The sequence below is a fragment of the Somniosus microcephalus genome, chromosome 19, assembly GCF_052327205.1.
Source record: "Somniosus microcephalus isolate GS21.2 chromosome 19, FLI_Smic_1.0, whole genome shotgun sequence".
In the NCBI taxonomy this organism is placed as follows: Eukaryota; Metazoa; Chordata; class Chondrichthyes; order Squaliformes; family Somniosidae; genus Somniosus; species Somniosus microcephalus.
Window position 1 is genome coordinate 60068672 of NC_141005.1, and position 16772 is coordinate 60085443.

The window sequence follows — 16772 nt, forward strand, 5'->3', positions numbered from 1 at the left end:
AAGCCAACCGAATAGGCAGTGTCGGGTTGAAGTGAGCCAACACTTCCTCTGAGGTGATCAATTCTTTGCTTTTGCGAAATGCCTTCTTACAGTTTTCGCTCCATTCCCATGGTACCCCCTTCTGTAAAAGAGCGTTCAGCGGGTGCAGTACCGTGGATAGATTCGGTAGAAACTTATGGTAATAGTTAATCAATCCCAGAAACGACCTCAACTGAGAGACATTATCCGGAGCGGGAGCCTTTACAACTGCCTCTATCTTGTCAGGAGACTTATGAAGCCCCTCCCGGTCAATGACATGACCACAGTACGAGATCCGCTTCTGAAAGAACTCACATTTCTGCCGATTAACTCTAAGTCCATACTCTTCCAGTCTGTTGAGCACCAGTTCCAAGTTTGCGAGGTGTTCTTCATCACCATCACCTGTAATCAGAATATTGTCCAGGTAACATTGTGTGCCTGGAATTCCCTGTAATACCTGCTCCATGGCCCTCTGCCAAATTGCCGGAGCCGATGCCATTCCAAAAACCAGCCTATTATACCGGTACAAACCTCTATGCGTGTTGATCGTGAGGTACTGGCGTGACTCTTCTTCAACCTCCATCTGCAAGTACGCCTGCGCCAGGTCTATCTTGGTGAAGTGTTTCCCGCCAGACAACGAAGCAAAAATATCCTCAATCCGCGGAAGCGGATACTGCACCGTGTGAAGCACCGGATTAACGGTGATCTTGAAATCTCCACGGATGCGAACCTTCCCTGGTTCTCCTGGCTTGTTGCTCGAAGGACGTTTCATAATGGGAACAATGGGCGTAGCCCACTCACTCCAATCTACCTTAGACAGTACACCTGAACGTTCTAGTGCTTCCAGTTCCGCTTCTACAGTAGGTCGTATTGCATAGGGTACCGGTCTGGCTTTGAAAAATTTTGGTTGTGCATGTTCATCAATCTTGATGTTTGCCGTAATTCCTTTCAGTGTTCCCAGTCCTTGCTGGAACACCTCTTTAGTATCATCCAATATTTTGGACAATCGTTTAGGTTTGACATCTGTTTCCCCGGAATCTACCGTTAGTGCTTTTAAGGAGTGCCAGTCCATATTCATTTTCCTAATCCACTCCCATCCCAGTAGTGGTGGACCTCCTTCAGGTAGCAGATATAAGTCCATTACTTGGCTTTCTTCGCCCTTGTGGACCACTTTTACCTCTATCTTTCCGATGGGGTACACTCTTTGCCCCGTGTATGTTTTCAATATAATCTCCATATCCCGTAGGGGAATATGTTGGAATAACCTTTTGTAATCTTTCTTATTCATGACCGTCAATGCCGATCCAGTGTCCAATTCCATCTTTACTTGGACTCCTATCTGAAGAGTGACCCAAATTGTCTGGAGATCTGCATCCTTACCAACGTTGTGTACTCTTAAGCTACCCAGTTCATTACTGCTAGCATCTGAATCTGACTTCTGTTCGTTCGAACTGGTCTTTGTCACCTTGTGCACCTTTATGTATTTTCCTTGCGGTGACTTTTTGTTGCTGGTCTTCGTTCCTGACCGGCATACTTTAGCTATGTGGCCAAGCCTGCCACACGTTCTGCATTCTTGGTTTTTAAACCAACACTGGTTCTGATCGTGTGTTGTCTTTCCACAACGATAACATTTTACAGTACTCAAACCCAATTTATTTGTACTGAGTTCCGGTGACCATAGCTGCATTACTGCCGTGCCTCTCGCTGCGGCTTCGTGTGCTGCTGCCATAGTGACCGCTTTCTCAAGCGTCAGCTCATTCTCCTCGAGCAGTCGCTTTTGTGTATCTTCTTTTAATAATCCACACACAAATTTATATCTTAGCGCATCTGTTAGTCCCGTTCCAAACTGACAGTACTTTGCTAGCTTACGCAATTCCATTAAATATTCAGCATTGCTTTCATCCTTCAGCTGCCTTCTGCTGTAAAATTTAAATCGTTCCGCTAGCATCAGCGGCGTGGGGTTTAGATGATTTTTCAGGACAGTAACAATCTCCTCAAACGTCTTATCCGCCGGTTCATCTGGTGATAAAAGGTGTTTCAATTGCCCGTATGTCTTCGCACCCATTAAGTTTAATAAAGTTAGTGCTTTCTCTGCATCTGGGATTTTATTTGCTTTACAATAATTTTGTATGCGTTCTACATACATGGCCCAATCTTCGATGTCGCTATCAAAGGTATTAATGTTCCCATGTTTAGGCATCGTTGCAATTTATTTTATCCCAAGATGGCGGCTTCCCGCTCTTGTCTTCATCCTCCGCCTACAAAATGGCGGTTTTCCCGCGCTTGGCGGTCTTCACCCACTGGCTGCAATGGCGTTTGGCGTGCCGCTGCTGCTCCCCTTTCCCAGCGGTTAGTAACTCCCCCGACGCTGTCTCCGCTTCACCGTGGCTCCCTCGGGCATTCGCGCTTCCCCGATGTCGCGCCTCGCAGCCCTTCTTGCAGCCTGGTTATTAGCACCGGCTGCGTTCGCCTTCACCGCGGCTCTCGCGCCTTCAGTCGCCCCAGACGCTGTGCCTTTCGGCCTGAATGCGGCCCGGCCCTTATCTCCGGTCGCGATCGATCTCACCGCCCTTATTCCTCCGTCTTCCTCCCCCCGTCTGTACAGCCAACGCGGCCGACTTTCTGCTCGCGTCGCTGACCGGCTTACCCACCACCGAGGTAGAAAGAAGATAGCTGACTGCCGCTGATGGAGGCTTCGAGTTCAGGATGTCTTCTGCACTCCGGGTTCTCGATGCCTGCCGCGCGACGTGTCTTCCAGCAGGGTGATGAGGGTGGATGCCTCTCTTCGACGCCCGTTCTGTGGACGAAGCCGCCGTGGATATAAACTGCCGCAGGGTAAGAATCGGACTCGTCGCCACTGTTAAGTCTGTGTGTTCCAGTTGTATTAAGATTAATTACTAACACAGACTACAAGAATAACGTTCAACAGGTCTTTACTAGTTGGAGGTCAGGACTATACTAAATACAATATCACTACACAGTACTTATATACCGGTGGTCACCACCGGTATTACGTATACAGCAGCCAGAGAAAGTAGTACATCTCTTAAGGTGGAACAGGCTTAAGTTCTCTTAAGGTGGAACAGGTTACATACACCACAGAACAGATAAAACAAAACAAAACAGCACATGCTTACAGAAAACAGTAAATTACAGCATCTTTCTCTTTTTTTCTTCAGGCGCCTTTCCAAATGACTGTAAAAATACTGGAACGTAACTGGAAAAAAATTAGTTTTCACATTTAAACAAAAATCAAATCAAAGTGCTTTGGAAATTTCAAATTAAGTACCAGGCTTCATGGCAACAGTCCAAGGTTAAATCTTAGACTGAAACTTATCTTTTGTTAAACAAACATTTTTGATTTTGCTTTTCTCAGCCTTTCCACACCAGCATTTTTAACTTAAATTGTAGTTCAAAGTTTTTTTTAAATTCTGGGTGCACAATTTTAAATTAAAATGAACATACTCAGCATATTCACACATTCACACAAATTAGAAATATTGATCCCTGTAATGGATTATGAACTCATAGAGTACTAAATTTTAGGTGATATTCCCCGGTTGCGAGCCCAAAAATATTCAGTTTAAACCGGTTTAAAAGCCAAAAACATGACTCAAGTATCTCAAAAATAATACACATATATATATACAATAGAGCAGACAATTGACAAACTTAAAACAACACACGCTTGCAGGAAAGACATCAATTAAAAATGCTTCCAAATGCTTCCAATGTCCAAGACAAGACTACAAAGGGTTAAACGGCTTTTAGTCTGTGTACAGAAAACTGGGTGGAGCTAAAACAAACATAACAGACACTTCCTTTAAAGACAGACTTTCATACAAAAGAAATGCTGTCACTTCTTAAACATTCATAGTCAGGAAAACTTCCACACTTTGACACACACTTTCACACAACTGAAATTCCATCATCCTTTAAAGGTTCCTTTCACTCAGTAATTTTGTGCTTTATTTTTCTCAGTACAGAAGCTGGCAGCATGTACCATCAGCTTCAGAGACGGTTTCAATTTTGTGTTTCTTTTTTTCCGCCTTTTAAACTGTCGTCTCAGCAGCTTATTCCCATCTTCCCTGGTTTTTCCCTTCCTTTGCTGAGTTCCCAGAGTCCTGGTTTCTAGCTGCTGCCATTCTTTTTCCCTCTCTATTATCTTCTGCGTTTCCCTTCTCTTATTCTCTGTGCTTCTAAATGTTTCCCTTTTCTTACTTCACCGCGCTGTGCACAGAATTGGGCTGCATAGCCTAACAAGCGCTTCCATTTGTCTAATTCGACCTTTGCCAGAGAGACCCTTGGTTCTGGATCCTCTCTATCATCTTCTGATATGAGTCTGCTTCTGGACTCGTCGGAAACTATACTAAATCAGTTGCAAATAATTTTCTGAACCTTTATCCGTGGCATGTTCAATTTCTGTCAAGGCTGCCATTTCTATTAACTTGTTGCTATTACTACTGGCAGGTTGCAGTGTCCTACACCCCCCGAAGGTTTTCCTTCTTTAACTAACGCGGTCGCGCTAACCACGCCAGTCCGAGGATCTTGCTAGACTCGAATAGTTTATAAAAGAATCAGCTGTTAATCAACCTCCTGGCTCGGCTCACCAATTTATAAGATCCCAGAGGGACCTTAGTTCCAAATGATTTGAGGTTGACCCGTACTGGGGACAGTGATTTAACTTTATTCAGCACAAGCAAGACTTAATATATTACAGTATTTGAGCAGCAGTTTACAGAGTATAATTGAGACTTATATTATCACTTATACTCTGGGTAGAAGCTGCAACCACGAGTAAGCTGTACCCTGTGTCTCTTGTCTCTCGTCTCTCTTCATCTCCCTGGTGTCTCCTCGATTCTTCCTGAAATCTTCTACTGTGTCTCTGAAATCTTCTACTCCTGAAATCTTCTACAATTTGTGGCTGTTAAGACCTCCTTCTTATACCCTTACTCTCATTCAAAACCTACGGAGTCCTCCTGAACCAATCACTGGCCGATACCCAAACCCAAAATCTAACCGTAAAGCTGCCATGTTGGTAGCACCCTGGCTTACGCAGGTTTTTGGTCTGATTACACTCTTACATCATCTGTTTTTGAGCATCAAAACTCATATCTGGGGTAGTTATGGCAACACAAAAAGGAACATGCCTCCATAGGTTGAGACACGGCCCCTGCTGTGGGCCTTTGTTTTTATCATTCACTGCGGATGTTATAACATTCCAATACAGTGGCAACTGCAGCTAACCTTGGCTCCCTGGCTAACTGTAGTCTGTCTCATCATTACTGTTGGCTAATATTCAACTTTCACTCACAGCCTCACTATTCGACTATAGCAATCATCTTACTCAACCCAGGTTGTCTGGTTACAGCTTACTCACAGACTTTTAATTATAAGCAAAAGGGTTACATGTCATATATAATTCAGCTTACCATTGCATACAGTTGATGATTACAGACTTTTATATTTAATTCTTACACACAATTATAAATCCATTACTGACGATACTAAAGCAAGTATTCTAAAATCCAACTAATCCATGATAATCTTACAGCATGGCTGTCATTATATGATTGCTGGCCACAAGTGGTGGTTTTGCAGAGGGGAGTCATCAGCCATAGAGCATCTAGCCCTTGTTGCCTAGCAGCCACCCTTGGGTTCGACGTGGTGGCTGGAAGACTGCTGACACAGCGGACTGGCGCAGGATGAAGGTATCATGACTGCTGCCAGGATACTGGGCATTCACCATCATGATGTGCTGGGCATGGTCGCATACCAACTGCACATTAAGTGAGTTTGCAGTTATGGTACAACTCAGCATTGATATGTGTGCAGTCAGTGGCGCCCTGCACCATGGGGAAGCCCGATATCCTGACAAAGCCACGTGCGTGCTCTTCCTGCTTCTCACTGTTTAGAGAGAAGACAATGAAGTCCCTTCTCCTAGAGTACAGAGCCTCTGTAACCTCCCGGATGCAGTTATGGATGGCGAACTGCAAGATGTTTGCTACTTTGCCTGGAAGGATCCACTGGCGAAAAAATTCAGGGCCATGGTCACCTTGAGGGCCACTGGCAGCGCTGTCGTCACACAATGCTCTGAGGCTGTAGGTCTGGTTCCAGGAGGTGGCATGGTTCTGTGACCATCTCCTTGGTGAAGCGGAGCCACTGAACACACTGCTCCTGGCTTAAGTACAGGTAGGAGAAGTGTTCTCGGAAGACCCTAGGTGGGTAAGGCCTCCCACTGACAGCCCCCCTCCCTGTGCGAGCAGCTTGTCCTCTTTGCTGCCTCTGCTCCATATCCCTGTGCTGCTGCAGCGCGAGGAGGACTGTAAGTAGAGCCCCGATAACTGGGAGCAAGTAGTATAGCCAGAGGCCTTCCAGTAGCACCCAATGTCTTCCTAACATCCAGTAGCACTCACTGCACACTTTAAAAACTTTATAAATGTCTTCCAACAAGCCAGTATTCATATATACTCCTCCAAGAGCCAGTACAAGTGCAATAATCAACTTACCTGCAAGTTGGATGTATTCCTTTAAATAGCGCTGGTGGGGGATCCCACGTGCTGCTGAACGCATGGTCAGCTGTGCATGTTTAGGAGAGGGTGTTGATTGGAGCAGCGATGCCCAAAATGGCAGGCAGTGTGTCAAATCAGCATTACACGCTAACTGACATCACGATCTGCCTATTCTGTATACTGCCGGCGTACACACGTCCCACCTACGCCTACTGCCCTCACCAAGATGGCAAACAGCGTGTCCGGGCCAGAATTGGGCAGAAGCGAGGCAGCCACCATTTTCTTCTCCAAACTGGCCTTAACTGCCTGCGCTAAGGTGCTGAATTTCGCGGCCTGAGTTTGATATTGGTTTGTTTAATTCTATGAAGGAGTAAAAGAAAAACAGCTTTACTCACAGAAATCATAACCCAGTTTAATCTGACACAATGTTGCAACAATAGCTCAGTTGCTTGCTGGGCAGCTTTGCTTGAGGGAGGAAATAAGTCACTCAATTCAAATACAAGTGTGTTGTGTGATTGTTCAGATTGCCTCTGGTTGGCAGTTTTATGAATTGAACATACAGTTATGTAAATCCTGCTTAGCTCCAGATATTTGTCTCATCAACCTGCTTCTTTTCAAATCCTTTTGCGGTTGATCTGTGGCCTTCAAAGAGAGGCTATCTGACTGGAACGTCTGAAGAGGATACAATAAGACAGACAACTTCCAGAGTTGGTGGGGAAAGGATTAATAAGTTCTGATTGGCCTTCTGGTTACCAATATCATCGACCTTTCCATTTCCACAGCGTTAAGGAGATTACGTGGGGAGGTCGACCTCACCGCTGAAATAGATGAAATGTTGGAGGAGCAAACTGCGCTCGAAGGTCAAAGGGTAAAGAGACCGTGGGACCTGTTCCGAGACCGCTCCGTCCGATGGCAGCTGATCATCACTGTCGTGCTGGGCAGTGCCATACAGTTATGTGGGAACGACGCCGTAAGTAGGACTGAGATCCACTGGAAACCTAGCTCCTAAAAATTAAGAATAAACCCCACTGGTGTAAACCTTGAGCAGAGTATGCGGTGACTCAGCCCTGAGTTTGGCGATCTTAAGCTGGTAGCTGAAAGGCTGTGTTGTGCTTTTAGCCTTGTGGCCATCAACAGGCACAAAACCAGTCGAGCAGTGTCAACAGGCTATCAGCCAGGTGCTGCACACAGGATAGCAGGAAATACTAGACCCACCTCGTGCATATTGTATAACACATTGCAAGTCACGTGATGGCAGACCCTGTCTGTATAGAAATCTATCTATAAAAGTCCTCCCTGTTCCAAATGTTCATGCCTTTACCCCCTTCACCACTCCCTGCTCATTCCTGCCACCTCTTGCTGCTCTCACCCCCACCCTTTCCCCCACTGCCAAGTCATCCCACTGCCACCCCAGAAAAACCCTACTGCTGTGTACCTGAGCAGCATCTGTGAACTGGCTTTAAGATCGTTAAGTCTCACTGTGAGCAATGCCACAGGATGTCCACTAATTGAATGTATACAAACAACCACCACATTGCAGGAAATATCAGACCCTGTATAATCTTATAGAATAAAATAATGTCCCAGTGGATTAACGGATACTTGTGTAGATTCTAGTTAGACTCCGAATTGTATATGTATTAAGTACTGCATACCCAGTGTATTAACAGCCCCTGGCCTAGAAATTGGTTTGCCCAGAAAATGGGCACCAGATCACGATGCGCAATCCACCTGTGCCCATTTGGAGGACTGGAGTCAGCACGCAAACTTTGTGCTGCCTGCTCATTTCCATGATTGTGGCATTCAGCCCACCGCTGAACCCGCTGCTGAGTGGCTGAATGCTCAGCAGGGGGCCCAAGTTTGTGCGAGGCTAGCACCAATTAAAGCTAGCCTGCACTACTTAAAGGCAGTCTGCACCACTTAAAGGGGAGGTGCATTCTGCCTGTCTTCCCCAGCCAGATCACTGAACTGGCTGGGGCAGACAGTGGAAAAGAACAATTAATGATGACACAACAGGGGAGAGAGCATGCAATAAGGTTCTCCGATGCAGCACTGGAGGCTTTGGTGCAGGAGGTCAATAGGAGGAGAGAAGTTCTCTTTCCACAGTGGGGCCAGGAGGCCCTCCAGGCAACAGAGCAAAGTGCAGTGGGAGCAGATAGCTGCTGTGGTGAATGCCAGCAGTGTAGCCCTGAGAACACTGACACAGTGCAGGAGGAAGCTTAATGACATCACACGAGTGGTCAAGGTCAGTCAATTCATCTTCAAATGCTAAATCCCACATCTGTACCACTAGCCTCACACACTGCTCAATGCACCACACCTCCATCACTCACCTACCAACAATCTCTATTAATCACGACTCATACCTCACAATCATAGCTTCATCTCACCCTCACACACTTACCACTGTTGCAAGCCTCACACCCACATCTCACACCTTGTAGACAATGCCAGCTATTCATCCATGGCAGGCACATCACCCAAACACATTACACCACACTCACTGACACACTTCCCTTATTCTTGAAGGAAAAGGTGGTGCATAACGGTGCCAGCAGAACCTAACCGGCGGGGGACAGGCTTGCCTGCATCACCTCACCCCCATGGAGGAGACAGTGTTGGCCATTCTTGGATGGGGCATGGCTGAGCCCATGGCCAGGCTGAAAGAATACAAGATGTCGGTATCCTCATACGTTATCCTCCTTCTCACATCCTACATCCCCCTCATCCCACAATCTCTTCTGATTTACAAGCTGCACATGGTGTAAGGATGCACCACTTGCTTTCCTCCCTCCCCTCATCACAACACTATTCTTGTGCCTTTCTCATTTCAGAGCCCCAAGAAATCCAACCTGCCCAGCCAGTGGTTCAAGAAGAACAGGGAGAGGAGAGTGATGAAGAAGAAGAAACACCGTCACTCGATCTGACACTCACAGGCACTAGCTCAGATACTGGCACTGCGCAGAGTTTAGAGGGTAGCTTGGAGGCGGGATCTGCACGTGGTGAGTCACCAGGCACAAGTGGCCTGCAGTCAGGGCAGTAGGAAAGAATAGCGCAGGTGCCAGCTCCCCAGAGGGCGAGGTCACACACGTGTTCTACTGCACAGGACTCAGATGAAGACTTCAATTGGGCGGCCTACAGAAGAAGACTGACGGGTATGCACAATGAAATGCTTGATGCATTGGCAGGCCTGCCAGAAAGCCTGAATGCAATGTCAAGGAGCATGCAGGAGTCCACCACCAACCTTGCACAGGGCTATGCGCAGAGGTTGGAGCCCATGATTCCCAGCATGGAAGGAGTGGGCAGATCTATTAGAGCACTTGTGGACCCAACCATCATGCAGTGTCTGATGGCTGATGTCTCAGTTTCCATTGCAACAAACCCCTAGGCCCAGATGAAATGTATCCCAGGCTGTTAAGAGAAGCAAAAGAGGAAATAGCAGAGGCTCTGACCATCATTTTCTAATCCTCTCTGGCTACAGGTGTGGTGCCGGTCTATTATGTTCCTTAATAATAGACATTCTTATTATGAACACAGCTAGCTTTCGCTAGACACTTTATTGAGCACATGTGGACTAGGTACAGTATCTGTAGAGGCATCCATCTTGACTGCTGCCTTGTGGGTAGCCTAGTGCCTCATGGGTAATGTAGTCTTAATATACATACAGCTGGGTAGTGTAGTCTTATATACATACAGCTATATACAGCTCTACACAGCTCTACGGCTCCACCTAGTGTCCACTATAGAATGACATGTTATTGATCATTACATCCCCCTTTCTTTGAGGTTTAACAAAATTAATATCAATCAACTTTCAAGAAAACAAAGATAATATCAGTAACACTTTTGTTAGTGCTCTATAAACATAAACATTTTCAAAATAGTCAACACATTTTCAAAGCATTACATTGTACTCAAAGATTAAGTCTATCAGGCTTTTTTACTTCACGTGTGGATCTTCTCAACACGGGTAAGTCTGATGTGTCTTCATGAGATTGTTCTGGCGGTGAATGACAAGATGCAGTTGCGGCATTGTCATCAATCTGGCCTTGAATAGTCTCTTGTGTTTTTAGGAGGGAACGGCGGCTCCTCCTGAGAATCTGTCCTTCCTCAGTTCTAACAGTGTATGACCTTGGTCCTACTTCCTCAAGAACTGTAGCTTTCCTGTTCCATGCATCTGGATCCTCAATCCTGACAACATCATCCCTTGTCAATGGTTTTAGAGTTTTGGATGACTTGTCATCGTATGATTTCTGTTTCAGCTTTAACAGTTGAAGTCTCTGTCTCAGTTCCTCACTTTGCTGTTCTTTTGCACAGCAGGGTAGCGTGGTGCGCAACTTGCGACCCATTAGTAGTTCAGCAGGTGAAGAACCACAGTCTAAAGGTGAGGCTCGGTAGCTCAGCAGGGCGAGATAAGGATCAGACTTGCTTTCTGTCGCTTTCTTCAGTAGCTGCTTGAGAACTTGAACACCTTTCTCTGCCTTACCATTTGACTGAGCATACAAAGGACTGGATGTGATGTGCTGAAAGTCATAATGTGCTGCAAACTGTTGCCACTCCTTACAGTTGAAGCACGGACCATTGTCGCTAACGGCAATCCTCATTAATTCCATGTCTGGCGAAGATGGATTTCACATGCATTATGACACTGCTTGCTGTGGTGCTTGAGAGCAGCGCCATCTCAGGATAGTTAGAATAGTAGTCAATCACTATTATATAGTCTTTACCATTTAAATGAACAAGGTCCATACCAACCTTTTGCCATGGTGCTGTTGGTATGTCAGCTACTATCATTGGTTCCTTTGCTTGTTTGTTTTGTTGTTTCTGACATGTCTCACATTTGCCTATTATGTTCTCAATGTCCTTATTTATGCCAGGCCAATAAACAGTGTCTCTTGCCCTCCTTTTGCATTTTTCAATTCCGAGGTGTCCCTCATGAATCCTTTTGAGCATGTCTTGACGTAGAGCCTGTGGAATGACTATTCTGTTCTGTTTTAGTAATAGTCCACTTGCGACACTCAATTCTGACCTTATGTGAAAATATTTTGGACAGGAACCTTTTGGCCAACCATGATGAATGTTCTCTATTACTGTTTGTAATACTGTATCTTTTACTGTTTCTTCTGCTATTTGCTTTGATTTTGTGTCTGACACGGGCAGCGCAGCAGTGACCATACTCACATGAACATCCACGTCTTCTTCAGTAGAGCTCACATGACTCATTGTGGGTGCTCGGGATAGTGCATCTGCTAACACTATGTATTTGCCTGGTGTGTAGATCAGTTCAAAGTCATATCTTTGCAGCTTCATCATGAGTCGTTGAATCCTTGGAGACATCTCATTCAGGTTTTTTTTAATGATGGCAAACAGAGGGCTGTGGTCTGTCTCAACTGTGAAGGTGGGAAGTCCATATATGTAGCCATGAAACTTTTCTAGTCCAACTACCAAGCCTAGACATTCCTTTTCAATCTGGGCGTATCGACACTCAGTATCAGTCATAGACCTGGAGGCATAGGCAACAGGCTTCCAATCTTCACCCTCTGCTTGTAGCAAGACCGCACCTAGGCCATCTTTTGATGCATCCGTTGACACTTTGATTCTTTTTGTTGGGTCAAAGAAGGTGAGTACAGGTGTGGTTGTCAGCACTGTTTTGAGGTTTATCCACTCTTGTTCATGTCTTTCTGTCCATGCGAACTCATTTGTTTTATGTAGCTGGTCTCGCAGACAGGCTGTCTTGGCTGACAAGTTAGGAATGAACTTTCCAATGAAGTTTATCATCCCCATGATGCGTAGCACTCCTTTTTTGTCAGTGGGTCGGGGCATTTTGAGTATGGCGTTTACTTTTTCCATATCTGGCTCTATTCCTTTACCAGATAGATTATCTCCTAGGAAAGTGACTTCCTGGATGCCAAACTGACACCTGGCTTTGTTGAGCTTCAGTCCATTCCGGCGTATGCTCTGTAGCACTTTAGTCAGTCTCTCATTATGTTCTTTCAGTGTGGAGCCCCAGATGATGATGTCATCAACATAGACCCGAACTCCTTCCAGACCTTCAATTATGTGTTCCATCGCTCTATGAAAGATTTCAGATGCAGATATTATCCCGAAAGGCATTCTGAGGAAACAATACCTGCCAAATGGTGTGTTGAAGGTACAGTATTTGGTGCTCCCTTCATCCAGTTTTAGTTGCCAAAATCCTTGTGAGGCATCGAAACTTTGTAAAGTATCTGGCACCTGACATTTCACTGGTGATTTCTTCTCGCTTGGGAATCTGGTAGTGTTCACGTTTTATGTTTGCATTTAAGTCCTTTGGATCCATGCATATTCTTAGATCATTGTTCTTTTTCTTTACACATACCATGGAGTTAACCCAGTCTGTTGGCTCTTCGACTTTCCTGACGACTCCTAGTGTGGTCATTCTGTCCAGTTCATTCTTGAGCCGGTCACGCAGGGGTGCTGGAACTCTTCGTGGAGCATGTACCACTGGCTGAGCATCCTCCTTTAGCTGGATCTTGTAAGTGAATGGTAGAACTCCAAATCCTTTGAACACATCCTGGAAATTATTCACTACAGAATCCACCGAGTCATCTGGTCTGCTTATGGCACAGTTTATACGGTAGACTCTCTTGACCAGTTCTAAGTCCTCACAAGCTTTGTCACCCAGTAGTGAATCAAGTCTTTCAGCCACAACAGAAAACATGAGATGATGCACTTTGTCTTTGACTGTCACTTTAAGTGTGCATACACCTAAGCTATCTATTTTCTGTCCATTATAGTCCTTCAGTAGTACTGACTTTTTCTGTTTTTTGGGCTTTTCTTTCATATTGTTAATGTCACTCATACTGATTAAGTTTGCTTTTGCCCCAGTGTCTAGTTTCAAGGTAACTAATGCTCCATTTACCTGCAGTGGGATCATCCATTTGTCCTCTTTTACTGCATTAACTTTATGTTCAGCATTGTCCATTTCTGAGGGCTGCACATTTTCTGTATCCTTTTTGATATTGTCACATGACACCATTCCTACAAAAAATGTCTCACTTAAATCAGTGTCCTCAATTACATTAACTCGTTGCCCTTTCTTAGTTTTTACTTTTGAAATGCATTGTTTGGCAAAGTGATTCTTTCCCTTACACTTTGTGCACATTTTTCTAAACGCTGGGCATTGTCTTAACTGGTGTTTGTAACCACAGCATTTACAATTAAAAATTTCATCCTCCGATTGCTTTTCATTTCTGTTCTGCCCACGTTTCTTCCCCTTGTAGGACACAGCACCGACAGCAGCATTATCACTCATTACAATCGCATCATTATTGATTTCACTGAAAGTCTTCGCGTGCTTTCGAGCTAGCTCGCTGGCTTGGCATATTTTCACAGCATTTTCCAAATTTAGTTCGGTTTCTCTCAACAGACATTCCCTGACTTTTTTATCATGAATACCAAACACAATCTGGTCATGAATCATGGATGCTTTGAGCTCAGAGAAATTACATGTCTGTGCTTTCAGTTTCAGATCAGTTATAAAGCTATCAAAAGTCTCATTTTGCTGCTGTGTCCGAGAACGGAAGATGTATCTTTCATAGGTCTCATTCTTTTTGGGAGAGCAATGTGCATCAAATTTTTTTAGCACATCTTCTAATTTTTCTCTGTTCTCCTCTGGATTAAATACAAATGTATTTAAATACCTCTATCGCCTGTGGGCCTGCAACCGTAAGCAGCAACGCTATCTTCCTTGCATCTGGCTTCATACCGAATCCGATGGCTGCAATGTGGAGTTCGAATTGTTGTTTAAAAGTCTGCCAATTGTAGTCGATATTTCCTGTGAGTTTCAAACGCTCTGGTGGCTTCAAATTCTCCATGTCGCTTTTCACAATTTTCAGCAGATCTTCCACTCCTGGTACCATATTATGTTCATTAATAATAGACATTCTTATTATGAACACAGCTAGCTTTTGCTAGACACTTTATTGAGCACATGTGGACTAGGTACAGTATCTGTAGAGGCATCCATCTTGACTGCTGCCTTGTGGGTAGCCTAGTGCCTCATGGGTAATGTAGTCTTAATATACATACAGCTGGGTAGTGTAGTCTTATATACATACAGCTATATACAGCTCTACACAGCTCTACGGCTCCACCTAGTGTCCACTATAGAATGACATGTTATTGATCATTGCACAGGAGTCCACCACCAACCTTGCACAGGGCTATGCGCAGAGGTTGGAGCCCATGATTCCCAGCATGGAAGGAGTGGGCAGATCCATTAGAGCACTTGTGGACCCAACCATCATGCAGTGTCTGACGGCTGATGTCTCAGTTTCCATTGCAACAAATCCCTAGGCCCAGATGAAATGTATCCCAGGCTGTTAAGAGAAGCAAAAGAGGAAATAGCAGAGGCTCTGACCATCATTTTCTAATCCTCTCTGGCTACAGGTGTGGTGCCGGAGGACTGCTGACGTGGTACCTTTGTTTAAAAAGGGAGAAAGGGATAGACCGAGTAATTGCAGGCCAGTCAGCCTAACCTCGGTGGTGGGAAAATTATTGGAAAAAGTTCTGAGGGACAGGATAAATCTTCATTTAGACAGCCACGGATTAATCAAGGGCATCCAGCATGGATTTGTTAAGGGAGGGTCATGTCTGACTAACTTGATTGAATTTTTTGAGGCGGTAACAAGGAGGGTCGATGAGGGTACTGCATTTGATGTGGTGTATATGGATTTTAACAAGGCTTTTAATAAGGTCCCACATGGCAGATTGGTCACGAAAGTGAATGCCTATGGGATCCAGGGCAAAGTGGGAAGTTGAACCCAAAATTGGCTCAGAGGCAGGAAGCAAAGGGTAATGGTTGATGGGTGTTTTTGTGACTGGAAGGCTGTTTCCAGTGGGGTTCTACAAGGCTCAGTACTAGGTCCCTTGCTTTTTGTGGTATATATCAATGATGATTTGGACTTGAATGTAGGGGGTACAATTAAGAAGTTTGCAGATGATACTAAAATCGGCTGTGTGGTTGATAATGAAGAAGAAAGCTGTAGACTGCAGGAAGATATCAATGAACTTGTCAGGTGGGCAGAACTGTGGCAAATGGAATTCAATCTGGAGAAGTGTGAGGTAATGCATTTGGGGAGGGCTAACAAGGCAAGGGAATACACATTAAATGGTAGGACACTGAGAAATGTAGAGGAACAAAGGGACCTTGGAGTGCATGTCCACAGATCCCTGAAGGTAGCAGGCCAAGTAGATAAGGTGGTTAAGAAGGCATACGGAATACTTGCCTTTATTAGCAGAGGCATAGAATACAAGAGCAGGGGGGTTATGCTTGAACTGTATAAAACACTAGTTAGGCCACAGCAGTTCTGGTCACATTACAGGAAAGATGTGATTGCACTGGAGAGGGTACAGAAGAGATTTACGAGGATGTTGCCTGGAATGGAGAATTTTAGCTACAAGAAAAGATTGTATAGGCTGGGTTTGTTTTCTTTGGAACAGAGGAGGCTGAGAGGAGAGCTTATTGAGGTGTATAAAATTATGAGGGGCCTAGATAAAGTGGATAGGAAGGACCTATTTCCCTTAGCAGAGGGGTCAACAATCAGGGGGCATAATTTAAAGTAATTGGTGGAAGGTTTAGAGGGTATTTGAGGGGAAATTTCTTCACCCAAAGGGTTGTGGGGGTTTGGAACTCACTGCCTTAAAGGGTGGTAGAGGCAGAAACCCTCACCACATTTAAAAAGTGCTTGGATGTGCACTTGAAGTGCCGTAAACTACAGGACTATGGACCAAGAGCTGGAAAGTGGGATTAGGCTGGATAGCTCTTTATCGGCCAGCGCGGACACGATGGGCCGAAATGGCCTCCTTCCGTGCTGTAAATTTCTATGATTCTATGATTTTAAGCACAAGCCACCCTATGTCTGAGTGCTGCAGTGGAAGCAGACTGATCTCATGCAGGCTCAGCTTGCTGCCACGCAAACTCAGACTGTTGTAATCATGGCTGGGTTTACCATTGTGGAAAGGGGCTTGCAGTGTGTCACAACGGTGCAGAAATCTGTCCCCCAACAGATGGCTAGGAATGCGCCATCCCAGGACAGTGGCATGGAGCAAGAATCTGCTGTTCTCTCTCAGGATGACAGCATTCGTTCTCCCACCACTGCCACTCTACCAGTGCCCTTGCTGTTGCCTGTCAGCTAGCCAGCCCAGACTGCTGCTGTCCATGCCGACATAGCACTTCGTAGTAGCACTAGGACAAGTAAA

General features: G+C 45.1%; 1 protein-coding gene across 1 annotated transcript in view; it reads left to right on the forward strand.

Annotated features, from left to right (window-relative positions):
• LOC147104507 (solute carrier family 2, facilitated glucose transporter member 11-like) overlaps positions 1-16772 on the forward strand; it is an 82379-nt gene that overhangs the window by 36033 nt on the left and 29574 nt on the right. The window contains exon 6 of the mRNA XM_085962186.1: positions 7313-7500. Coding sequence (XP_085818312.1) covers positions 7313-7500 — 188 coding nt within the window. The remainder of the gene's footprint in view (positions 1-7312; positions 7501-16772) is intronic.